Source organism: Telmatherina bonti (assembly GCF_933228915.1).
Source record: "Telmatherina bonti genome assembly, chromosome: 12".
Taxonomy (NCBI): domain Eukaryota; kingdom Metazoa; phylum Chordata; class Actinopteri; order Atheriniformes; family Telmatherinidae; genus Telmatherina; species Telmatherina bonti.
The window spans coordinates 18,397,800-18,425,046 of NC_136610.1; the positions used below are offsets into that span (position 1 = coordinate 18,397,800).

At 37.7% G+C, this 27,247-nt stretch overlaps 1 protein-coding gene across 1 annotated transcript; it reads left to right on the forward strand.

Moving 5' to 3' along the window:
- Positions 1–169: 169 nt before the first annotated feature.
- Positions 170–26,274, forward strand: stag3 (STAG3 cohesin complex component; the record flags this gene model as incomplete). The annotated part of the gene is made up of 29 exons (XM_079250064.1): positions 170–232; positions 1,886–2,107; positions 2,619–2,715; positions 3,000–3,076; positions 3,471–3,675; positions 4,270–4,421; positions 4,856–5,053; positions 6,461–6,559; positions 7,096–7,175; positions 8,292–8,399; positions 9,466–9,556; positions 9,751–9,853; positions 11,484–11,587; positions 12,290–12,382; positions 12,479–12,571; positions 13,773–13,973; positions 14,261–14,328; positions 14,407–14,494; positions 14,727–14,807; positions 16,869–16,961; positions 18,539–18,707; positions 19,608–19,738; positions 20,083–20,184; positions 20,932–21,065; positions 21,392–21,514; positions 21,971–22,134; positions 24,524–24,707; positions 25,872–25,980; positions 26,224–26,274. 29 exons carry the CDS (start codon positions 170–172, stop codon positions 26,272–26,274), a joined length of 3,483 nt encoding a protein of 1,160 aa, XP_079106190.1.
- Between the last annotated feature and the right edge of the window lie 973 nt (positions 26,275–27,247).

A 27,247-nucleotide genomic window follows, 5' to 3' on the forward strand; every position in this document is an offset into this window, starting at 1 on the left:
TTTAATGTCAAACTAGTAAGTAGCATTTTTCTCGAGTGTTCTGATGATGGGTTCACACGTTCAATTGATTATCACATTATAGTTAGTGCTTTTATTATTAAAGTTAAAGCCGGAAATCCACTTGCAATCTCCCTTGTTTGACACTGGTAATAAAATTTTAAACGAAACAATGAACCTTACAGAGAAGGGCCAAAAGAGGAGCAAAGATGGGGATCCCACCTTCGCCAATGGAGTGTGGAACAGCGCCACATCCAAATGCTAATAACTGGACAGAGTACTTTAAACAACAAGCAAACTAGATTATTTAGAATATTGTTTAAAAAATAAAAACATCACACATATTTATGATTCGAACAAATTTACTCCAACAAAGTTCTGACCGGTTCTGACCCTGTGGTTTTGACACAGTGAGGCGTTGCTGAACGCCATAGCAACAGCGTATTTGGGATGACCAATAAGCACGAAAAACCCTTTTGATGAACCAATCATTTTCTGGTCCGAGGGCGCGAGACAATCCTGAGAGTACAAACACCGCTCAGTGTCGACGTTAGCGGTTAACGGAGAAGTAAACTCCTCAAGAAAGGATAAATCTATTAAAAGGTGGTAAACTTTTTCAGTTGATTTGATAATTTTGCGTAATTTCGATAACTGGTTCAGTAATGAATCATATAGATACGGTTTCAGACGTGTGAAGTTTTGAAACTATCTTTTAAACAGCTAGCGATATACGATATATAATTGAATAGCAATTCTATTGCTAAATTGTCTTACAATTTCTTAGTCATGTCTTTTGATTGCTGAAATCTAATTGGAAGTTGGCTTAAAAATCCTGGAACTACGCTAAAACGTTAAAAAAAAAAAAAAAAAAAAAAAAAAAAAGCTAATTGAAGATATTACCTATGCTAACAGAATTTTGTTTCTTCACAATTCGCCTCTTGGAGCCTAATGAAATGAAAGCTTACTTTTGGACATGTAATGTTAGCCAAGAGTTATTAAAAATCTGGAGCTAAAGGTGGATCATTCTCACGATGTATTTAATCTGATCTAACCTTGTAGATTTGCCACAAACATTGGTGCACAACCAGAATGTTATGACAAATACACTCTTTTTTTACAAGTTAAAATGGCAGAAGTAGACAGTGAAATTGAAAACAAAAAGTAAAAACAAAGTTAGCATTCTCTTTAACAGACAAAATATAAAGATAGATCTTGGTTCAGAATAAAGCTTTTAGAAACACACCACTTTAAAAACAAGACTGCAACAAAAGATCTGACCAGCAAGATGTTGCCTAATGATGTGGTAAATGTGCCTCCAGAGTCTATAGCTGGAAATGCAGTATTGAAATCAAAATAACAGAAATAATACATAAAATATAATTTTGAAGGGAACTTTTTTAATCATTATACCTATCCAGATCTGTATTATTAATAAGTTTAGTCATAACAGTTTACTGACGCTGAGATGATGACTGTTTCATACTTTTATAATTTTTGTCAGTTTTGAATAGCTGGATTACTACTCAGTTTCAAGTACTGTGTGTAAGCCTGGGATGGAAGCCACAAAGCGGAGAAAACAGGCAGCGCTTGAGTCTCAGGTAAAAAAAAAATAAAAAAAAATCTAAGTCTATTTACCCTTTTTAAATGTTACTAATTTAGCCATGAGGTTGATTGGGCCTATGATCTTGTTAATGTTCCAGTATTTTTATGATACGTCTGAAAAGCATTATTATCAGTGATCCTACAGTGGTCTTAAAGTATTTAAAACTGTAGTGAAAATAACTGCAGTACTAAAGTAGATGCACAGAATAGACACAAGACTTCATCTTGTCACAGTAGTCTACACCAGTTCACTCCAGATCCCTAAATAAATCTGTTTTATGTCAAGCCACCCAAGAGACCCAGACATAACGCTGCATCGAGAGTAACATCCAGTCCCTCTAGCAGCGCCATCCACAGTTCTCCAGACCCTTCCCTCCAGCAGCGGCAGCCATCTCAGGGGACATCTAGGCAGGTCTCTCCTAGACCTGTAAAAAATGATGAGAGGAGCCAGGGTATCAGTGCAAAGGATATCTATGATGCAGTCTGCTCTGGAAAGGCTGCTTTGGTGGTGAGCAAACCTTTAGTTAAAGGGAGAAGGGGGGGCAGAGATAAGCACATGAAGGGAGGGAGGTGCTAAAGGAGGAATATGTAATGAGACGTAAAGCAAGCTGACAATGAGAGAGGTTATGCTTTGCTGTCAGTGGCAGTCTGATGTGATCCTACAGACATGCTTTTGATACAAAACAATTTTATAAAGATCACTTAACTGTTCAGATTGTCCTGTGATCAGTCTCTTCTGGGTAAAGACTAAAGGTCTGCATAACAAAAAGAAAAAAATTTGTAGTGCGTAGTAATAAAAAAAAGTTTGATTTTAGTGGTTATTTGGAAGTGTTTGTGAATAATGTTGAAATTTAGGGAAGGAGAAGGATGGCGCATATGGATCCGTATATATAAAACCTTGCAATAGTGCAAGACTGAGAGGTTGAGACTGATATCCATAATATATGTGCATTTTATTTGCATTATCTCATTGATCTGTATGTGTGCTCTTATTTGTCCACTTTCTTTCTGCCATAAAGACAGTGGTTGACGAGTGGCTGGACAGCTATAAGCAGAGCCAAGAGGAGGGGCTGCTGGTGCTCATCAACTTCATTGTTCAGTGCTGTGGATGCAAAGGTCAGAGGTTATGAGGGAGACCAGGAGATGAGTGTTTGTGGGTGATGGGGGATTCACGCTGAAGAGATTATCTTTCCAATTTTAGCTCAGGCAGTGCTTTGTGGTATTGATCTCACTCTGTATGCTGAAGTATAATCTTGGTGCTGTGTTAATCCTCTGTCTCTTGCCAATAATATTAATATTTCACAAGTGTAATGGAAAAGAAAAGTCAAGTGTTATAAATGTTTTAGGCTTCTGGTATATTTTAATTTCAACGTGGACGTTTTGGGTTTTTTTTTGTCCAGGTGTGGTCAGCAAAGAGATGTTTGACAAGATGCAGAATGCTGAAATCATCAGTATACTAACCAAGGAGTTCAGTGAAGTAAGGGAATTACAACAGTTTTTCAGACGTAGTTTAGATTTGTTGAAATGTCTCATGAAATTAAACACAAGTTTTTCTAATTTGGGATTTTCCATCTGTTGTTGGTTTTCTCTGTGAAATTAATCCAGCTAGAATGTTTGAAAACTCAAATAACCTCCATGTCCCAAGAGATTATGATCTAAAAAATGGAGTGCAGTGTGATTGCATATGCTAATTAGAATCTAATACTGAGAAATGAACACATTAATAACTTAACTGCTTTGGTTTTCCTCTAATGTATTTGGCATAAGCTGAACAAACTGCAGGCTCCTGCCTCATATTACTCTACTGATAGAAATGTTAAAGCCACTTTGTCAATTTTTCTTTTGTTTAATTAGTTTGTTTCTTCTGTCAGGATTCAGCAAACTACCCTCTAAGCACTCCAGGCCCTCAGCTGAAGCGTTTCAAAGCAGGCCTGTGTGAATTTGCTCGGGCTTTGGTGCACTCCTGTCGTAACAGCCTCATTTATGATGAATACCTTTTCCCCTCTGTGCTGGCTCTGCTCACCGGCCTGTCTGACTCTCAGGTCCGAGCCTTCAGACACACCAGTACCCTGCTGGGTAAGTTCATCAGTTCATTATATGGTCAGGAGGGTTCGGTTTTCATCAAGTTTTCAAGTAAATTTGATAGAAAAAGAAATATTTCTTCACAGAAAATGCATATAAACAGGGTTGTGTTACTCTTGACTATAAAAAGATTTCACTTGGCTAAAACAGAAATTTGAAGAAAATAAGGAAAGTCTGGAAATCTTCACAGTGAAATTTTAGGAATTAGTTTGAGCTCTGTGTTTTTACACGTTTTTATTATTTTATGTTGCTGAGTCTTTGTTTTACCTCTAGGAGCCGAAACTAAATCACTTATACTACCAGTTATTTAAATAACTTATTCAATACTTCAGCATGTACTCACAAAAGATGCTCTGGTCAATTATAGATCAATTAAAAAAAACAACCAATTTCAGTGAAAACATTAAAATACAGAAATAATTAAATATTTGTTTATCTAAGCTATTCATCGTATACTTTTTGTAACACATTATTTAAATTTAAGAAATTCTGCCATTAAAACCAATAAGAAATAAATAACCTCTTCCTCAGATAAATCATGGGTGTCTATTGCTCTCTCAGACTGTTTTCTCTGTTTGTAAATGTCAGCTATGAAGATGATGACAGAGTTAGTGGAAGTGGCTGTGATGGTGTCAGTCCAGCTGCAGACCACCCAGCGGCAATACGACCTGGAAAAACGCAAGAAACCGAATGACAGAGCCTCTGACCGACTGGAGGAGCTTCAGGCCGCAATTCGTGAGGTGACACATACAAGCATATAAATACTTGCCAAACTGCACTTGATACTTGAGTGAATTTATTGTTAGACACAGGTTGTGTGTTTAATGTCTAGTGTTTTATACTTTCACTTCAATATAAACTTTTTAGGATTTATGTAACTTATTTAACATTACTTAGTGAATGAAAACATCTCTTGTAACATGGTGTCATTGAATATTTGATTGAGTCTGTTTGTAATCTGCCCCTGAGTATTGAGGAGTCTGCTAGTTTGATGGAAGAAAAAAAACAAACACAACAATGTTTGTGAACTCTGGCAAATATGCATCATTTTGAGTTATGGTGGTAAAAGACAGAATAGACAGACCTGCCATTTCAGGGGACTGTTTTTTTTTCTCTGTCAGCCTTTCTTTAATGGTTGTATGTGTGAATGGGACATTTTTTGTGTGTTTTGTAGCTGCGAGAGAACAAAGAGGAGCTCTCTTCCATCATGAATGCCACCTTTCGCGGTGTGTTTGTGCATCGTTATCGTGACAGACTGCCTGAGATCCGTGCTACTTGTATTGAGGAGTTGGGCATTTGGCTGAAAACGAATCCTGAGGACTTCCTTAATGATGGGTGCCTGAAATATTTAGGATGGACCCTGTTTGACAAGGTAAACATGCATACATGGCACAAAACAATAGAAGATATGTGAAAACGTAAAGTGTTGCCCTGGGTTTCCACTAGGCATGGCTCATTAGCATCCCATTGGTGACGTGATAATTGTTCCTTCATACCATAAGCTTTTCAGATGGGAACCATTTTGTGTCCATGGATCTGACTCTTCACAAGTAGCTTGCTTGGCATTCGAAGGTAGATTTGTTAAAGTCAACTGGCCAATTTGCCACTCGCAGAGAGAACAAACTGTGTTTTTTTATTTGCCAAGTTGTTTTGAAAATTGAGGAAATTAATGAATAATAGTGGATTTTATTTATTTTGTGCTTTGCTGCTAACGGCACTCACAGCACATATATTTGAGCCATCATTCATTTGTTCGTTCACTCATTCATTCATGGCTACATGTGTAGTTACGCCGGGGACCAAATTATATTATGCGGAAGACTGATTGAAATTATGTGCAGTAAACATTCTCCAGTGAGGCAACACTGGAGGTAAACAGGGTGAAGTTTTTTGTCCATGGACACAACAATAGATGACTGGGAGAGCTGGATTCAAACCACCAACCTTCCAGTTATTGGTTGACCTGCTCTGCCACCTGAGCTGCCGCCATCTGCTAATCATGGATGTTATACTTGTCTCTGATTTTCTTCTTAAAGCTGTGGTAGGTAATGTTGGAAAGCTAGCAAGATTAGAAAGTGGCACCCTGTTTTGGCTCCTCCCCCTCTGGTTTCATTCCTTGCGTGATCCAAGGCTTTTTTATTCGCAGCTTTTTCCACCACCGATTTTCTCTTTCTCAGCAGTTTAGCAGAAGGAGGAGGCAAATAAACCGAGCTGGGTCGGGGAAATTCTTCCTCCATGTTTGCCTTTGGAGTTTTCTTCACTACTTTCACCCTGATTAAAAAAAATAATGTCTCTGAGCAAGATTACCTACCCCAGCTTTAACTTCTCCTCTGCTCTGTGCACTTTGGTGGCCTTGATGTTGCTGTCTCAAAGCTCATTTGGTCATTTCACAGATGTAATGCTGCATTTTGTCTTCCAGTCACCCCTTTATTCTCAGTAGACATCAGCGGGAGTTAGTGGGAACATCTGTCTGTCTGAAGCTCTCTGCAAACTGATGATGAATACAGTTATTTTCATAATTGGGTTTTGAATGCATCTCACAAGGCATTCTTGTGGAATATCTGGAGACACACAAGGCTAACAAACACAGAGACGGCTATGCTACTGTTGTATTTTGTAATTTTAACTCTCGTTTCAATGAGAATGTAGTTGTCTCCACCTCATCCTTCAGCATGGTGGAAGAATCTGATGCACCAAGGCAAGCTTAAATCAGGCATCAGTCTTTGTGCAGGTTAAAAAGATTGTGTTACTGTATTTTTATTTTTTGTTTTTCCTTTAGCAAAGTCCAGTACGTCTGAAGTGTGTGCGTTCCCTGCAAGGTCTGTACCAAGAGAAGGAATTCATTGGCCGCCTGGAGCTTTTCACTAGCAGATTCAAAGTAGGCATCCCTCTGGATTGGACTTGTGCCCAAATGAACACCCCCCACCCCCCCTCCTTTATCTGTGTGTGTCTGTCTGCTTCAGCATCTGTCTCCCTCTTTTTTTTGTATTGTTTTCATTTTGTTGTCTGTATGTGTCTCTCCTCCCATTTTTTGTGCCCTCCCTCCCTGTATTTCTATGTCTTTTTTTTTCTTTTCACCATTCGTGTTTGTTTTTGTAGTCCCATCCTTTGTCTGGGCATGTGTCTGGTTGTGTTAATTGCTGCCAATTACTGATGGATAATAAGCACTTCTCAAACATATAAAACCCCTCCTAAGCCACATGTGCTGCTGCAGATAAATGGTCTTTATGCCATGGCTTACTGCCTGATCAGTAGTGTGTGTGGGTGGGTGCACATCTGTGGGTCTGGGTACTTCTTATGCATGTCTGTGCATATTATTTAAGTGAGTATTTGTCTGCTGGCACAATTGTAACTTAGTCTGTGAATGTGTGTATTGCAGTGCATTAATGAATGTCTCTGTGTGCGTGTGTTCAGGAAAGGATACTCAGCATGGTGCTGGACAAAGACCCAGACGTGGCAGTGGAAGTGGTCAATCTGTTGTTGATGATCCAACAGTGAGGGCTTTTTCTGTCCCATTATCTACAAATGCAGGACATGAATGTTATTTCAGCAGATCCCAACAAAAGCACATATGATATACTTGTATTTTTAAAAATGTTTAACAATATGTACATACATTAGTTAACTTTATTTATAGATAGTTAAAAACTTTAGTTAGAAAAAATGCTTTGAAATGCTTTCAGTTGTTTTTGTAGTTTTTATAACAATTCTTGCGGGCACTGTTGGTCAAATGCTCACATTGTATAATCCAATAATATACAATTATTATTGAAAAAAATCTTACACTGCTGATGGTTACCTAAGTGGAAGTTATCCAGGAAAATCAAATTAAGAAATCACGATGTGGTAATAATATTAAACTGTTGTTGTTAAAGGTGTTATGTCTTAAAATTGCTGATGCAGTGTTTTTTAAAATATTTCAAATCTGCAGGGGAAAGAGGGGAGAAAATGACCAAAAAGATACAGTTGTGCTCATATTTATTCATACCCTTTCATTAAAGAAGGGGGGAAAAAGCTGCCGGTAAAATAAGCTGAAATTGACTAAAGTAATAATAAAAAGTTTTTTTTATGAAAATCATTACATTATTTTGTAATTCTGGTTCAATAAAAATATTTTTTAAAAAGCAAACAAATAAGATAATTTATTACATATTACATCACTCATAAACTAATATTTTGTTGAACAATCCTGTAATGTTTCCGCTACAGTCAGGTGTTTTCTGTTCCTCTCAGTCAGACTTCTGCACCTATTGACAGGTATTTTGTCCCACTGTTCAACAGAAAAGTGCTCTAATTTGTCCAAGACCACTTTGTCAGTTTGTTTTTTTTTCTTTCTTCAACTCAATTAAATGAAAAAACAGTTTCTTATATTACTAAATTATATTTTTGCAAATTTTTAGTTATTGTTCCTTTTTTAAGTCTCCAGTTATTTGAGTGACTGTTGTAAATTCAGCCTTTTCTTTAATGAAAGGGGATGAATACATATGAACACAACTGTAGATTAATAAATAGATTAATAAATCATTTGACTAAATACAGTGTTTGATAGCTGAAGATGGTTGTCCTTGTTTATTTAATGAGCTGAGTGGTTTGTGTGCACGTAATGACAGGGGGACAGAGAATTGCCTGATGGAAGAGGAGTGTGGCCACATCTATCCCCTGGTTTACGCTGCACACCGAGGCCTGGCATCAGGAGCTGGTGGCTTTTTGTACAATAAGTATGTTTTCATCTTTCAAAATCGCCAGGAAAATGTGGTTGTATGGAGGGGTGTAATAGTTTAAATCAGTTCAACAAACAACAGTTCAATATCATCATTCCAAATTGAAAATATGGATGAAAATATGGTTTCACTAATCTGTAAAGGAAGAACACTATTGTGTTGAATCGCTTTCATACCAGTTACTGGATCCTAAATCAAATCAAAACATATTGTGGGAGAATTTGTGATATCATCAAAGATTGAATCAATATTAAAGGGGAAGTTGGTGAAAATATCAAATCTCTGGATGAAAGAATAAAAAAATCACTATGTGAAGAACTAAAACTGTAGCTGGAGTAAAGCATGACACCACACAATGTCTGTGTCGACCACCCGCCATTTGTTTATCAGCCGATTCGCCTGAGCGAATTGACGCCACCTCTTCTTTCACAGCTCGTGACCCTCCCTCCTTTATAAAAGGCTACAGCCAATGAGAAGTGGCACTGCATATTTTCAAAACAAAATGGTGGCGAACTGAACTAAACATTAATCTGAAGACCACCAGGATCTGACATTAACTTGGAGCTATCAGTTCTTCTACTCTAAGTAACAACATAAACATAAGTTACTTCAACGTGTTTCACAAAACTGGGTTTTTGTTTCTGCTCAGTGTGTTTGCACTTTCCATGTTTGCTTGCAGATGAGGCGAGTGGGGGTAAGAGGTAGAGGAAGGTGTGGCTCATGATGACACACTTTGTAGGCTGTGAACAACAGCAAACCTTGCAATGAAATTCTTTAGCTTTTTACTTCCTTAACTAAATCAACATGAGAGAATTATTGCTAATGTCAGCTTTAAAATGATATATGGTTATCATGGTTTAGTCTCTGAGGCACCCAGACAAACAAGACATTTAAACTTGTTTCATTATTTTAAGGACAAGTTCACCAACATGCTTTCCTCTCTAATTGTACATAATTATTTTGAATGGGGAAGCTAGTTGCCTATTGCCTATCTACTATTCTAGTTATTAATTTCTGTATTTTTGTTCAGATAATTGGAATGTCTTGTTTGTATATCTGTCAGGCTGAAAAGCGTGATTGCCAGAGATGAGAATGATAAAAACAACAATGCAGCCTTTTTTCAGATCCTCGTCTCCTTCTACATCCAGAGTGAGGTAGTATTTTCTTTCCTCTTTGTCCCTGTATTTCAGCGCATATTTGTCTCTTTGTATGAATTTTCATTAATGACATTCTATGATCCAGAGTAAATTTCTCATTATTTTGCTCATATTTATTTTCCATTATGGTTTTTTTTTTTTTTTTTTTTTTTAATGGTGAATTTAAATCTAAAAATGTACCCTCTCTCCAGTTCCATGAGCACGGGGCATACTTGGTTGATAGTCTGTGGGCTGTGGCAGGATCTGAGCTAAGAGACTGGGAGACGATAACTTCCTTACTGCTACAGGATGTTGGTGAGGAGTGAGATTTACTTTATAAGGTTATTCAAAATATGAGGACTTTTCCAAAGCCCCTTTTCAGACTCAATTACATATCTGGACATCTAAAAATGACCGTAAAAAATTGATTCAAGTTGGTTGTTCAGCAGGGAAACTCCTAACAGTTGCAGGATTTGGTGACTGGAGCTGGTCACCCCAGCTGTAGTGTTTTTAGCTTGATCTTTTCAATGTGAAACTAAGCACACTTACAAAGAAAACCTTGAAAACCACCTTGAAAAGAGATGCCCAAGTTTGATCCTCGATCTAGCTTTTCGATGCAACCCTTGTCCAACACACCTGAATCAAATGAACAGCTTGTTACCAGGCCTCTGCAGAGATGGATGCCACACAGCAGAGGGAATTTAGCCATTTGAGTCAGGTGTGTTAGAGAAGGGATGCATCAAAAAGTTACAGGATAGTACATGTTGGGGCCAAAATTGGGCTCCCCTGCTTTAAAATATCACCAAAAACACATTAAAGATGAGAGCAATCAGATGGATGAAGATGACAGAATCAACTGAAACATTTGCTATTCATTTAGCAGCTGTTGGACCAAAGTACACACAGATATCTTTGCTGCGAAGACCTTCACTTTGTCAGCATCTGTTCAAAAGTTTCAGGATCACATGTTTTGTAATACGAATTAGAGTACTGCCTTGCACATTATATAATGTAAAATGAGCCTAAAAAATTACATGAGTTGATTATGTTTAAGCAAGTGAACAGGTTGAGTTTCCGTTTAATGGCTGACAAACAGGATTGACATTAATATTTTCCAGCTGATTTGCTGCATCCGTCAAAGTTGAAGAAAACTGGAACCTTCTAGGTTGCAGGACTAAAACAAACTGGTTGTCCCCTTCCTCCATGTCCAGAAGTTAAATCTGTCCACAGGCTTCATCCCATTTAGCTCTTTTCTTTTCACACATAAAACTGTGAAGACTGCAGTTGGTGTATTTTTTTTTTTTCTTTTTACTGGAAAATGAAACCGAGAGTGGCTCAGTGCAGCATTGTTTCAGTTGACCCACAGTTTAAGAAAAGGTTGCAATAAACTGCTTGCATCTGCCTTTTATTTAGTATTTAGTCTTGAGAGCATCCCTGACACATTATTTCCCAGAATGCAAAGGTAAAATAATAGCAACCTCTACAGGTAAAAAACGTAGTAAATATATAAGATTTTTAAGTAATTAAGAATTTCCATGTGCCACAAACAATGAACTTTAGTTGAAAAGGGCCATAACTATATGTTCATGTGAATAAGTGCTGATAGTCAGGGTTCCTTTTATTTATTCTTTTTGTAAACCACGTTTCCCTCTAATTTTTCTTTTAAATGTCAAATTTTATGAATTGAAAAGGTTGTAAGGCACACATTGCATCCTGGTTGAAAGGTAAAACAATGCATCGCATCCAGCCATGAAAGAATTAACAAAGAGCGCCAGCTTTTTCGTTGCCACACACGTTCAATGCAGATTGTTCCTCTCAACAAGAAAACATTCATAATAAATAGTATTAATTACAGATGTGTCCATGATGTCTGCTTTTATTTTTAGCTTGTCACCCTCTTCTTTTTGTTCCCACTACTTTCTGCTGTCTCTCTTTGTCCTGTCAGGTCTGATGTATGAGGAAGAGGGGGCGCTCTTGGAGCTTATGATGTGTGCCATCAGACAGGCAGCAGAGGCAACCCCACCTGTTGGGAGAGCTCAAGGCAAAAAGGTGGTGACACAAACAGTCATATGTGATTTTTTCTTTTTTTTTTTTTTTTTTTTTTTTTGCTTCATGGAAGACAGCAACATAGGATGAACATATATGTGTATGTATATATATATATATATATATATATATATATATATATATATATATATATATATATATATATATATATATATATATATATATATATATATATATATGTATGTATATATATATATGTATGTATATATATATATGTATGTATGTATGTATATATATATGTATGTATGTATGTATATATATATATGTATGTATGTATGTATGTATGTATATATATATGTATGTATGTATATATATATATATATATATGTATGTATATATATATATGTATGTATATATATATATATATATGTATGTATGTATATATATATATATATATATATGTATGTATGTATGTATATATATATATATATATATGTATGTATGTATGTATATATATATATATATATATGTATGTATGTATGTATATATATATATATATGTATGTATGTATGTATATATATATATATATATATATATGTATCTAATCTTGGCAGTTCTGTAATGCGTTTTGGGAGATCATTTTTTCTAGATTAGTGATTATCATTAATTTGAACACAAACACACTTTCTGATCATATTTTGTCATCTTACGAAATAAATATTTATTGGATTATCATGAAATTAGATCTTGAGTATGAAGGATAAGAGGATCCAGGAGCAAGACAGGAATCGCCTCACCTCACATTTCATCCCTGTTCTACCACAGCTCCTTGGAAAGGTCCAAAGCCAAGTTTTTTTTTATAAACCATTTTTAGGTATTTATTTTACTTTATATTCACTGTAATGCAGAATTTGTGTTTTTACTGATTTACAGTACTCGGCAGATGCAGGAAAGATGAGCCTTCTTCTCAAAGCTCCCCTTTACTTTGATCTGGAGATGTACAGCAGTACCCAGTGGTTAGAAAAGGTAGGAGTGTCAGAAATGTGGAAATCAGCTAATAATACCATCTATTCAGAAACTGTTCCATGAAGACAACCAAGTATTCATACCTCACTATTTTCCCTTGTATCCATGTTATTGTATACATTGTGAAACTATAAGCTCACTCATAAATGCATCAGAAAAACATCAGTGTTTTAAGGGTGTGTTTACACTTTAAACATTTTATTTGTAACACAATTACTTAAAAAAGGAAATGAAAAAAAAAGTCCAGAAAAAGTATTCATTTCTCATCTTTTAAGACCACGTTGTACTTTCAAACATTAAACATGTAGTAATTGTGTATAGATATTGAAACACCACTTCCTTTTAGGAGATCTTCTTTTCTGTGCAGGCTGCACGGTGGCGTAGTGGTTAGCATTGTCAGCAACAAGGTCACTGGTTCGATCCTCAGCTGGGGGCGAGGCTCGGTGGCCTTTCTGTGTGGAGTTTGCATGTTCCCCCCGTGTATTTGTGAGTCATGTCCAGATACTCTGGCTTCCTCCCACTGTCGTATGTTAATTGGTTAATTTAAATTGTCCCTAGGAGTGAGCGTGAGCATGAGTTGTTTGTCTCTTTGTGATGACCCTGCGATGGACTGGCGATCTGTCTAAGGTGTACCCTGCCTCTTGCCTGAAAGCTGTTGATATTGGCTCCAGCTTCCTGTGACCCATTACCAGATTAAGCGGTTCAGATAATGAATGAATGAATTATTTTCATTCATTACATGCATTGGAGTAAATATATATTTTATGCCACAGAATTATACCACCACCACTTCCCTCTCCCCCATGCACACACATTTTGTCTTGGTTCAGATTTTTTCAGTGTATCTATGCATCTCATGGTGTGAACAGAAAAGATAACACACCCTAAGAAAATAATTATTTTATATATATTTTCATTTTTGCATTTTTCAAGCTTTAGTATTTTTTTTAGTATTTTAAGTTTGATTAGATAATTGAAAAATGTGGTAAACATTTGATTAAAAAAAAAAAAAATCTAGCACAACCTAAATGAGAAGCTGTTGGGCTACAATATCAAAGCTAAACAAGGAGCATCAGACAGCTTGACTTCTGCTCAATGTTCTTAAATATGCTATAAAACCAGTTGCTTCTACATAAACTAGAAAATGATCATGCTACATTTTACCTGTTCATCTTTATTTCTTCCTAATTATTTCTGTCAGCATCTGGACCTGCTCCTGTCCCAGATTTGTTCCATTGTGGAAAAACACACAGAGATCTCTGTGCTTCAGGCTTGTGCCCAGCTGGTCAGCACACTCTGCTCAGAGTGCTACACCTTTTCTACCCGAGCACATCTGGCATTCAGTCAGCTGCTGGATGCCCTGACTGAAAATTTCAGCACCTACTCAAGTGACCTGTTACAGGTAGGAGAGCGTGTCAGTGATCCTTACATGCACCAAGCTAAAAGTAATGTTGAAAGTTCTGCAGCATATCAGCTGTTGTATAGTTTTTGTTAATTATAGAACTGACTAGAGAACCTGTTACTTTGCAACAGTACAGTTTAACAAGTTATTTTTCTGCTGGTAAATGTGGTGTTTCTGTACAGTGCTGCTCAGGATTTTTTTTATTAAATGTAACAAGAGTATTTTTGTAAAACTCCAGACTACATAGCATCTCTTCTCAGTCTGTCTGTGTGTGTTTGTGTACCTAGGGTACAGCAGATGATGATGACGTATACAATGCAGCCACAGCCTTGAAGAAGATAGCTGCCTTGAGTAGGCAAGTTCTTGTACATGTTACTGTTGTACTGACTACAAGTTACATGACAAGTATGTGACTGATAATTATGTTTTCCAGTGCTAAGGATCCGACTGGCTGGAAGCTGTTTGATTCCTGTCTAAAGTTGCTGAAGAGCAGGATGGAATCTATGGAGCTTGACACAGAGGTTTAGGAATAATGATTATTTTGTTTTATATACAGAAAGGAAATTTACATCCTAAAAAAAAGCAATTTAGATATAATGAAGATTAAAATAGGTTGTAGTTTTTATCTTGCCTTTGCTTTAAATTCCTCATTTGAAATTCTAATTTATGCATTTTTTTTATTTTCTTTTTGTGTAGATAGAGAGCTGTTTGAAGGAAGAAGTGTTTTGCTCATCTGAACTTTTGTCATTCCAGCTCATGGTGTCCGCTCTGAAGTGTGCAGCTTTTCACTTGATGTGGGCCAAAGTAAATGCGGTTAATTCTAAACCAGCTGAGGTGCTTCTTTCACTTTATAAACCCTCTTCTGCAACAAAGTCACTTGAAGTTTGGAAATAGTTTGACCAGAGGTCCTGTTGTTGTCAGCTATAGGTCAACCCAGCACTGATAATTAATCCTTTCATGGTTCGTATTACATCACAGCAGGGCCATGGTGCCTATGTTAAAAGTCTCTGTGTGTTTTCAGACCCATTCTAATCTGTTGCCCAACAATTCACTATCTGCGTCACCAGCAGGCAAACAGTCTGGTAGAGTGGATCTGAGCACACAGTGAAGCACAGCTATTTGGTTGACTGCTTTATGCTTTTTCTTACTGTTTGTCTTTATTAATCAGGATCTCATTCCATCATATTTCAAGTTTTCATTCTTTAGTTATTTTTTACGTTCATGCTGGATTTGCTCATGCCGCCTCTTCTTTTAATTGTGGCATATATTAAAAATTCCTCAGACATTTTGGACTATGTTGACGTGAAAACATGGCTGTACATCCTTGATGACAGTATCCTGTCCCACCACATCATAAATGTGTTCTATTGGATTGAGATGTACTGTCTGGTAAAGCAAAAGGGTTACAGTGAACTTGCGGTCATATAAAAAAAAACTAGTTTGAGATGATCTTTGTGACATGGTCCCTTATTCTGTTGGAAATAGCCATCAGAAGATGGGTACACTGTGTTCAAAGGGATTAATATGGTCAGCAACACTTATTCAGGTAGACTGTTGTATTTAAATGATGCTCAGTTGGCACTAAGCGGCCCAAAAAATGCCAAGAAAATGTCCTCCACTGATTTAGACCACTGCCAGCCTGAACCAGTGATACGTGGCAAGATGAATCCATGCTTTCATGTAGTTTCTGCCAAATTTCAACCCTATGATCTGAATGTTGCGGCTGAAATTGAGACTCATCAGACCATGCAACGTCTTTGTAATCTTTGGTTATACCATTTTTGTGAGCCTGTGTGAATTATATAGTTTGACAGCAGTGGCACCTGATGCGCTCTTCTGCTGTAGTCAATCTGCTGCAAGGTTGGACGTGTTCTAAAATCAGAAATAGTATTCTGCATACCTTGGTTGGAACCAGTGGTTATTTGAGTTACTGTTTCCTTGTCATCTTAACCTTTTCATGCATAGTGGCCCTATATTGAACACCAATTTACAAGCTTTTTTCTTGCATATTCATATATTAGGATGGTATTTTTGTAACTAAATCACTTCAGTGGATGTTAGTGAGTCATCCAATATGTTGCCACTCACTGGAGAATAAATATATTATGTAATTGAACATAATGTAATTATGGAGTTTACATTAAATAGAAAAGAAAATGATACAGCTATACTTTATAGAAGATTTACATAATATAATTATGATAATATTTTATACATTTTTCATAGAATACATTGAAAAAAAATCATAAATCATGATGAATACTAAATATTACTAATAAACAAAAAGTATGATTGCACGTGTCTGCAGAGGTAAAATACTGTATTTAAAAAAATGTTGCTTTTTAAATGTATTAATAATTCATGCATGAAAGGGTTAAACTAGTCGTCCCATTTTCCTCTGACATCAACAAGATATTTTCATCCCAACAACTGCTGTTTACTGGATTCATCGCTTTTTTTCAGAGCATGCTCTGTAAACCCTGGGGATGGTTGTGTGAAAATCCCAGTAGATCAGCAGTTTCTGAATTACTCAGACCAGCTTGTATGGCACATATCCACCTTCCTAAACTTAGTTGGAGCTTCAGCCAGTTGTCTTGACCATGTCGACTTGACTAACTGCATTAATCTGCTGCCATGTGTTTGGCTGATTAGCGGTTTGTGTTTTGAAGCAATTGACCAGGTGCACCTGATAAAGTGGCCAGTGAGTGTATGTACAACACTGACTGATTTGACAAGATGCTATAAATAATATCTGTCACGCTCAAGTTAAAGGGCATCTAAGACATCTTGTATGATTTAGGAATCCCAGGCAACACCAAGAATGCTGTGCTCATGTTGTCCCTATTGTAATTCACCATTTATAATGAGCTCTCTGTCTCCTTCATTTTCTGCCAGGCGGAACTGAAGCGTCTGAAAAAGGAGGTGCACTCATTCTGCAGAGTCTGCCAGATGTGTTTGTCTCTGGAAAAGGCTGAGATTAGAGAACAAGTAAGTGTCCTTTAAAGGGGTAGTGCACCAAAACATGTTGTTTTTTTTTAGCTGTGAACAACATAGCATCTGTTAATTCTGATTGTTAAAGATGTATTTTTTTAACAATTGGGATTTTGTGGGGGGAAAAAAATGACTCAAAGTGTGTCCTACAGGGTAAAACCAGGCAGACTCTCCTTGAAGGCAATCACGACAACCGACACATACATATGGATGTGAACTTCTTATACTTTACTTCTTTAAAGTTATCAGATGTAGATTGACTTTTACAGAGCTTTTGAGAAAATATGGCTGCAATGAGACGTATTTGTGCTTTAGATGGGTGTAAAAATCACACTGGACTTTATTCTTTACCTGTTGCTCTTCGTCTTTATGTAGTTTTTACAAGTTACAACTGAAAAGACGAGGGGCAGGGAGCAAACTTTGTTTTTTTCCGGTATACGTCATTCATCACGTGCACCCTCTGTCCAATCGGAATGCTTCCCACCCAACCCACCGATCTATAGAGCAATTAAGTGAGGACATGTTTCATGTAAATTTTAATTCGCAGTTATTATTTTCATGTAAACTTGTAGGAGAATACATTAATTCTGAATTATTTAATTCCAAATTATTAATTCCAAATGAAAAAACATGTAACCGTAGCCATTGGCGATCTATGGTGAATAACGTGACTGCATGTATCGTGTACTTTTTGTTAGCAGCAGCAGCAGCTGCTGCATAAGCTCCTCCTCTGTCCAGAAGATTATACTAGAAGCTCAGTCATCATTCAGCATCCAGCTTAAAGCTGCAGTCAGAGCAGGAGGTGATCACCTCTGCTGCATGACTGGACTGAAGCCACAACATCGTCTGGCTTACTGTTAGATAGTAATGTCTATTAATGACATGTGGCCGAAAAAAAGATAAAGGTACTTTAACATGTTGAAAACTGAAGCTGTTTGTCAAGTTACTTGAAATGACATTTTAATTATAGTTCTGTTCAGATTTGGCCAGAGATATTTTCTTTTTTTTTTCTACTGTTTTGAATAGAAATTAAATTAAATGTATTTTCCAGACATTAATAGACCTTTAATATCTGTCTTTTATTTGATTTAGTCATCCAGAAAATTTAATTTTAAATAAAAAAAACAAAAAAAGCTTTTTGAGAATTTATTAGCGATTAAAATGCAATTAATTGAGATTAATAAATTACAAAGCTTATAATTAATTACTTTACCTTTTTTTCCAAAAAGTCCCACTCCTGGTTATTATTTCTCAAGATCTGTAACCTTCTATCTTCTGCAGTTTTATGTTTGAGGTACATGCCCTTTCATTTGTAAGATATTTACTCTTACTTGATAAAAATGTAAGCAAATTGTGCTCCTCTTGGGGAAAAGAAATTCTATTCTCACAAGGTTGTTATGAAACACAAGTTCTTCCTTAATGAAATGGCCATCCTTGTTGAGTCGACTCATCTGAAACTTTGGGGTGATAAATTGTTCATTTTACTTCAAGAAGAGTTTCTGCAATTATGATTTTATTTTGAAAAATTCTAATCTTATGATGGATGAAAAATGTTTTTGTCCTTGGATCCACAGGCATTTGTGCTGCTGTGCGACCTCCTGCTGCTGTACAGTGTGAGCTCAGTCCGTACTGAACCCAACCTCCAAGCATTGGTCCACTTGCCATCGGATTCTCTGCGCTCTGAACTGGCTGCTTTCCTTCTGGACTATGTATTCAGCGACGACGAAGATGGCGAGCTCAGTGGTATTTCCCAGTTACTCTGCCACTTTTTCCTGGAACAGTTACAGCAGGGGTGTCCACCTTCGGTCCTTGAAGGTCACAGTCCGGCAGGTTTTCAACCTATCCCTGTTCAAACACACCTGACTCTAAATAATGAGTCATTGTGCTGAAGTTCATAGGCTGTTGGATCCATATAAGTTGAGTCAGGACTGTTGAAGCAAGAATACATCAAAACCCTACAGGACATCAGCTCTCAAGGACCGACTTTGGACACCCTTGAGTTATAGAGTTGACAAAGTGACAACATTTTGGGCAAAAATGATTTATTTTTATTTAAATCATTATAATTTTTTTCTTGACAAGTTTTTTTTTGTTGTGTAATGATTTGGAAAATGCTCAAGTGCCTCTGCTTGTGATTTCCCAGAGGACTCTCAACTCTGCCAGCACAGCTAGTGTTTGATTTCTTGTTTGAGTCGTCTACTGTTTGTGTTTCATGACGTTCTCTCACTTCTCACCAAAAGTACATCAGTCAACTCAGACTAGTTTATCGTTGCTCACATGCTCTCTTTGCTTGTGCCTTTACAAATACCCAAATACTTCCTCTTGACTCCTCTTTTCTGAACATGACTGGTGTCAAACTCCAGTCCTCGAGGGTCGGTATCCTGCAGGTTTTTGTTGTCTCCATGCTCTAACACACCTGACTGAAATTAATAAATAGGTTGCCCAGAAGCTGCTGGATCCATTTGATTTGAATCAAGTGTGTTGATAGAGGGAAACAATGAAAAGCTGCGGGATACCAGCCCTCGAGGACTGGAGTTTGACACCCCTGGGAGAGGCTTACATGCCAGTTTATCATCCAGTTTATTTTTATTCTAGTTTACTTTCTCCTCTCCTCGGTCCTAGACTTCTTTTTCTTTTTTATAGATGAGAACGAAGAGATGAAAATGATTGTTCTGCAGAGGAGGCGCAACGAGCTGGCAGGCTACTGTAAGCTTGTGATATATGGAGTGCTGGACCTCACTGCTGCCACCAATGTGTTCAAGCATTACAACAAGGTGGAGAGTTTGCTTTCATTTGCCCAGCGCAATATGTTCTTGCATTTATAAGTAGAGAAAGTGTGCTAAAATGTTCAGTGATATTTACTCTTTGGTGTAGTAAAATGGGTTGGGAATGCAGTATTTTGAAATTAAAAAAAATAACGGGCACGACGTGTTGAGAGTGGAGGAGGGTGATAAAACCTCTTTTAGACCAAGTGAGGCAATGAGAATGAGTCATAGAATAATAGCTAAAAGAAATATAGATGATGTGGATGAAGCAGATTATTCTATGTTTTAAATGTTTAGTTTGAGACATTAATTGAACACATAAATGAAGTTTTGTTTCTTCTCTGGTTCTTCAGCACTTTAAAGACTTTGGTGACATCATCAAAGAGACTTTGAGCAAGACAAAGCTCATTAACCCCATACAGAGCTCCAAGGCTGTGTGTCTGAGCCTCCAGCAGGTGTGCACTAAACATTTCACCATCATTGTTTCCTTCTGAGGGCTTGTACTTCTTAGTGCAGAGAAACTCGTCGTCTCAAACTGTATCATGGCATAGTGTGGGCGGGCTGCAGCAGGGGTACAGACAGAAGGAAGTCAAAGTTGCTGTGTGGGGTGATAAATGCACTCTTATGCTCTGAAAACAAAAGTCATTGGACAGTGTGGGAGTGGCTTATAACACCATGGACGTATTGGCTTTCACACTTTCAGAAATCACAGATACTGAAGGCTTGTTTGGCCCTCAGTATCTGTCCGACAACATCATGGCTGGTGTCTCCATCTGAAACAAGTGGTGTGCAGGGCGACAGCAGAGTCTGAAGTAGCAGAAGACAGGGGGGGCACTGCTTCAGGGGCTTGGAGCCCGTGATCACTACTGGCAGTTCCAATATCATTTTTATTCAATATAGCTTAATAAAGATGTTAAAAAATGTCATGCCTAAATGGCCACATAGGACTTGTGAATTTGATATCCTGCTATTTGGTCCAGATGTTTACAGTTATTTATTTTTGCTTGATATTCAAATAAATTGTTTTTGTTTTTTATTTGATTACATCTTTTGCGAACTATAGTAGCAACCAGTGCAAATAAGTAGCAACACAACTGTCCTAAAATCCAGTGGAACTTGTATGTTATTGTCTATGGAAATGCTCACTTTATCATGAAGTTCACACAGCTTCTTTCCATAAAGTCATGTCTGTGTGTGTTCAGCTTTACTCTGAGATGCTTACAGAGGACTCCAGCCAGCATGATCTCTCCGAAATGAGAGACTTGGCCAAGAGGCTTGCCATGAGCTTTGGCGTTGATCTCCATCGTGTCCGCAAACCACTAGTGATGCTGCACATGTCAGTATCACATGTTTCTCTTTCACACACAGACCACATCTGCTATGACCTTAAGTATTGATTTTTATTATATAACTCTTTCAAACTTTTACTAGTTGTTTTTTTTTTTTTTTGTTTGATTGATTGTTTTTTAAGAATGTCATAGTTCTGAGAATTTAGTAGAAATATTCTTTTACAAGCATGGATTTAGTTTCCTTCATATTATCTCAAATGTCTGAACAAATCCTAACACTAGAAGTGTGCAAGTAACAGACTCTGTTTCACACTATAACTAATCAATTTATGCTAGTTTTTTATGCATTTGCGTATATTCTGTGTTCCATCAGGGACGGTATACGGTTTGCATTTCGGCTCCCACAGGAGGGAGAAGAGCAGTATCCAAACTTGGCCTTTCTGGAAATCCTCAGCGAGTTCAGCTTCAAGTTGCTTCAGCAGGACCGTGCCCAACTGTGAGATGCAAGGAAACACTCACTCATCTATATCCACACAACTGTGCTCCTGTCTCAAAATGACTGCGTTTCTCATGATTTATTGTAGGTTTGATGTCAGTCATTTGTTGAATTTCTTTTCAGATACAAAAAATGCTGCTGTCTTAAAATAAAAACGTCCAGTTTGGCTGAATGTATTACGAGTGTCACCAGGAGATGTTAAACAGCATATAACAAGTTATATATTATTACGGTCTTCCTGTTTTCTCAGCCTGCCAAAACCTACCAAATTTACATTTGGAGGAAAACATTTTTATGGCCTGAATCTTGTCACATAATTAGGGAATGATCATAGTATTTGTTTTAATTTGTTTCATTGTAATTTATTTTTTTACAAAATAAGTAAAACTAATCATGAAATGGTAACAAAGGTTTCCTCTGTGTTTGTATCCTGTCACTCGTCCATCCCCCTCCCAGAGCTGCATTTGTGAAATCTGAATGTCCCAGTGCTGCCCTCTCCTGCCCATCAGTTGGACTGTATCAGCGTTCTTTGGTATCTGGCTCCTCATCCAAGTCCAGAGAGCAGGAAGAAGGAGGCAATGACACTCCAGTAGCCAAACGCAGGAGGACAACTGTCCAGGGTGACACACTTAACTTGCATATTACCAGTAGTACTTAAAAGATGGAAATACTTTGGTGGGAAAATGTCTGATGAATTTTATTTCCTTTTTTTCTCAGTCACTACAAAACAATTGTTCCTAACATACACTATTCACAAAAAGTTAGGGATATTCAGCTTTTGGGTGAAATTTCACAACAAGCCTAAAATGCATTCAAACCTGTACAGGTGAACTTAAGGTGATCTTCTCTAAGCTTTTAAATGCACATGTCCAACTGTTAAATGTTTCAATAAATTTTGCACAAGTTGCTGTTCTCTAACAAGGAGCTTAACGGCAAAAATCACGGCAGGTGTGTGATCCTTGAATTGACCAATAAATGTCCTGGTTCAATTAGAGCTGGTGTTTAAACAGTTGTCCTCATCATGCTGTTCACATTTTGACATCATGAGACCAAGACGACACCTAACAATGGAACAACAGTCCCTTGCCATTGCGATGCTTCAAACAGGACGTTCTCAGACAGAAGTGGCCACTGAGCTTGGAGTGTCACAGAGTGTCATCAGCAGGTTGCAACAGAGATATGGAGAGACTGGAAGAGTCACAGAAAGGCCTAGAAGTGGACGTCCTTTGGCCACATCCCGTGCTGATGACCGCTACATTGTGAACACTGCCCTGAGAAACCGGATGATGAATGCCACTCAACTCCAGGCACGTTTAAGAGAGGTGAGAGGCACCCAAGTGTCACGTCAGACCATTCGAAACCGTTTCCATCAGCGTGGTCTGCGTGCTAGACGACCTGCACGGGTACCTGACCACACCACCAGGCACAGGCATCATCGTCTTGCATGGGCCATGGAGCATTTACGCTGGACGAGGAACCAGTGGGCCTCAGTGCTGTTCTCTGATGAAAGTCGATTCACACTGAGCAGAAATGATGGCCGGCAACGATGTTGGAGACGTCAGGGAGAGCGCTATGCATCAGCCACTGTTGTCACCAGGCGAGCTTTTGGTGGTGGTGGTGTTACAGTGTGGGCAGGGGTGTCCACTTGGTACAGAACCGCCCTACACTTTGTGAATGGTACAGTGACAAGCCCATACTACCTGAATAACATCATTAATCCAGTGATTGTGCCCCTACATGAACAGCACAGGCCTAATTTCATCTTCATGGACGACAATGCTCCTGCTCATCGAGGCCGCATCATCAGGGAACGGCTGTTGGAGACTGGTGTACCTCAAATGGAACGGCCTGCACTCTCTCCAGACCTGAATCCCATTGAAAACCTGTGGGATCAGCTGAGCCGTCGTGTAGAGGCTCGAAACCCTGCACCCCAGAACCTCAATGACCTGAGGGCTGCCCTTCAAGAAGAGTGGGATGCCATGCCTCAGCAGGCAATAAGTTGCCTTGTGAACAGCATGAGACGTCGTTGTCAAGCTGTAATTGATGCTCAAGGGCACATGACGAGATATTGAGACGTTCAAATTTTTTGTTGTGGTGTAACTACCATTGTTGTTACCTTTTGTGTTGAATGAATTTTTTGAGATGAGGAAATCAGTAGTGCATCCTTCTACTTAAATGTCTTACTTTTATGATATTATATCACTGTAGCATGAACATATTGCATTTTCCATAAATTTCACCTGAAAGCCAAATATCCCTAACTTTTTGTGAGTAGTGTATTTGATATACTTATAGGTTATGTCCTTGGTTTTTTGTGTCTTAACCACCTGTCCAGAAACATTCAACTTACATTGACTGTCAGGGACTAGGCACCAAAGCAGCGAGGACACAAAGTAATAAAACACTGGGGTTTTATTGACCACAGAATTTCAAAACAAGTACAGAATCTAAAAGAAGAATCTTGTCAGCTTGTACAAGAGGTCAATTAAATATAAATACTCAATAGTGTAACTTAACAGCTCAAACTCAGCACAGGAAAATTTGACCAAAGATAAGGGAAACAGTAGTTTGGCCAAACCAAAATGCAAACAAATTATAACAAAATGAAGAACAGTGCAAAATCTCAAACTATCTAAACTTGAACTACCACCACCCCTTCCCAAATTATTATGTGATACTTGGTTTTGCTCAACCAGGGAAAGAAGCTCGCTCCATCACAGCAGCTCAAAACAAAGACAAGTTTTGTGAAAAATAAATGTGTGAAATGTCAACACTGGGGCTTGAGTTATCAAACTAATAATGAAGGGAGGAAAAGCTCCCTGCTGGAGGCAAAAAGCTTTTATCAGTGATTATATCAGCATTTAGGGTTTTTTTTTGAACATGCAAAATAATTTACTAAACTTGTTGGAACATTTTTTGTTGATTTAATGTTGAAAGTGTCTTTTTTTCCATTTTAAAGATCTAGAAAGTATAGTCACAATGAATGACTTCAGTGATTTCTGTGTTCAGGATCTGCATCTAACACCACCAAAACATCGTGGTTAGGAAGCAGCAGTTTCCACAGCCAACTGGACACGCCAGCTCTCACCTCCACCGTCCTGAAACAGCCAACCTCCAAGAAAACTGGAGCTGTAGAGTTAGAAACCGGTAATGGCTTTGCTGAGTTGGAGTCAGAGGATGAGTTTTCCTCAGAGTAAGTTGAATTTCATCAACACATTTGCAGTTCATGTCATTGCGCTCAAAACTTGGTTAAATGCTGCAGTTTGGTCTTTTCTCGGTCGGTCTTTTTTCCCCTAAACTTATTTACATATTAACAGGCAAAAGGAAAAACAAGCATCGTCCTGAGACCCTGAGATTGTCTCGTTGAAATGAAGCTGCATACTGTTCATTTTCCTTGTTATATTTGTAGGTTTAGCTGTCGTATGTAAATGGATGAATAATTTATTCTTGAGATGTTGTCCAGGTGTCCCATGAGAAAAGTGAAACCCGGCAAACGAGGTCAGCATTCCTCCATCCAGACTGCACCCCCATTGGAGAAAGAAGATCTAGAGTCCCACCTCACCTTGTAAATAAATCTAATGTCTTACCATCTTACAATAAAAAAATCTTAACTCTTTCACTACATGATATGTTTAGTGTTTATTTGGGATGCAACAGGATGTAAAATACCAAACCAACCAGTCATGTTTGTTTTGCCATAGATTTTGCGCGAGTGCTTTATTAACAGCTTTATAGGCCACTGAGTGTGTGCTGTTTCCATGCAGGGGAATGCTCGTCCCTCCAAGTCAATGTCCAATCACTGTTTTGTCCCCACACATTCCTCTCACTGGGACTTGGTTATGGCTCACACACAAATGAAAATGGCTAGGTCAAGCGAAGTTGAAAGGAAGAAGTTTGAAGATGCACAGGCTTCCTTTAGATCTTTATTGTGGGATCATTTCCAGATATAAAGCTTCCTGAACACAAAACAGTCGAGCAATCCGAAAAGAAAACGGCAGCAAAAAGAAGAAAATATACGTTCGAACAGATCTACCAGGCCTCTTCAGACAAAACAAGAAGATAATATTTTATACATAATTATACTGCTAGATATAAGTCATCAAAGAATAAAAAAATAGTATATCATTCAGTGTTATATTGTTTTTAAACCTGTCCTGTCCAGCATCATCACAGAAGAATGGTGGTCTGGCTGCTGACCCTAGACCATCTGCCAAGAGGAGCCTTTTGAATTTAGGGCTCCTCTTCTTTGTTAAATTTTACTCTTTATTATTGTTATTTACATCATCTCAAAAACTAAAAGCCTTTTTCAGTCCAGAACAAACGTATAAAATGAATCATTTGTCTTTTGTCTACACAGGCTTTCTCTGATTGAGGATGGCAATTCAGAAAGAGAGGAAGTCAACAGCTTGGAAGAAGAGCCTGAGATTGAAGATTATGAAAGTGATGATGAATCTGCTTATACACTGGTAAAAAATAAAGATTCTAAAATGTTAGATATTGTTCATTCTTTGTGGACAAATTTAAAACCTTACTTGGTCCTGCACTTTTTGCCTTCAGCTGCCTGTTTACAAAGTTTGAACAGTGTCTTGTACATAAATGAAGTTTATATATATATATATATATGAATTTGTTTGGTATGTTTGAAAATGATAAACCAAGATAAAGGACTGTATTCCTGAAACTGTTTCTGTTCTTTACTTAATCTGCAGCCTTCCACACGCATTACTTCAGCCAGCATCCTCGATGAGCTCTTTGACTGAGGCCTCTCTGGATCACCACCAAAGCATTTATCTTTTTTTTTTTGTTTGTTTTCTTTTTTCTTTTTGTGAGCTTATTGAAGTAGAATTATTTTTACAGAATGATACCTTTATTAGGGTCACCTTTCAGGTGTGTTGCAGTCTGTCATGTTGGAAGTTTTGTAACAAAATGTTCTGGTTAAATATTATGAATGTTTATCTTTTGAAATTCTTGTAAAAGTTCTTTATGGACATAGCAGTTGAAAGTAAGCTAAAGGGATGAAGGATCCACTCGCACTGTTGTTGGTGCCAGTTTTTGTTTAACAGTTGTGTTAATTAAAGATGATTAATTTGGCAAAACAGTACTGGAAGTCTCCAATAATCTGCAATCTGAGTAGTGAAAATATGTGTGTTGTGGTGGTGGTGGGATGGGTGGGTGGGGTAGAAGAACAGTATTATCAAGTATTAATGTTTTATTAACACAGTACATATATGTGGTTTTGTGTTGTTTTATTTTTTATTTATTTTTTTTTTTACTTGTCCTGTCCAACATCTTGACAGCAGAATGATGGTCTGGCTGCCGTGTTGTGCTGAATGCATCTACATCTCTTTCTACATCTACTCTTCCAAGAGGAGCCCATGGATAATGAGGCTCCCTGTGGTTCTTAAGCTTTATTCTTTATTTTATTATTTATTTCATAAGTTTGTTATTTCAGCTTATAACTGCTGGACTGGACCAGAAAAAAAGAGATAATAGAGAGAAAGATGAGGGAAAGAGATGCAGGAAAACAGACAAATGATGGAGAGAAAAAAGAAAAAACAGTAGAAAACAAGCCACAGCAACTGCCACGTCTTTTCTACAGAAGAATATATTTTGCATTTATAGAGAATCAAGTATCTAAAGTTTCAAAGAAAGCACAATAGACATCCTGAGTACAAACCATAAGTAACTACAAACAACAGCAGCCAGTATATGTACAGGGATGTGGGTGTGTGT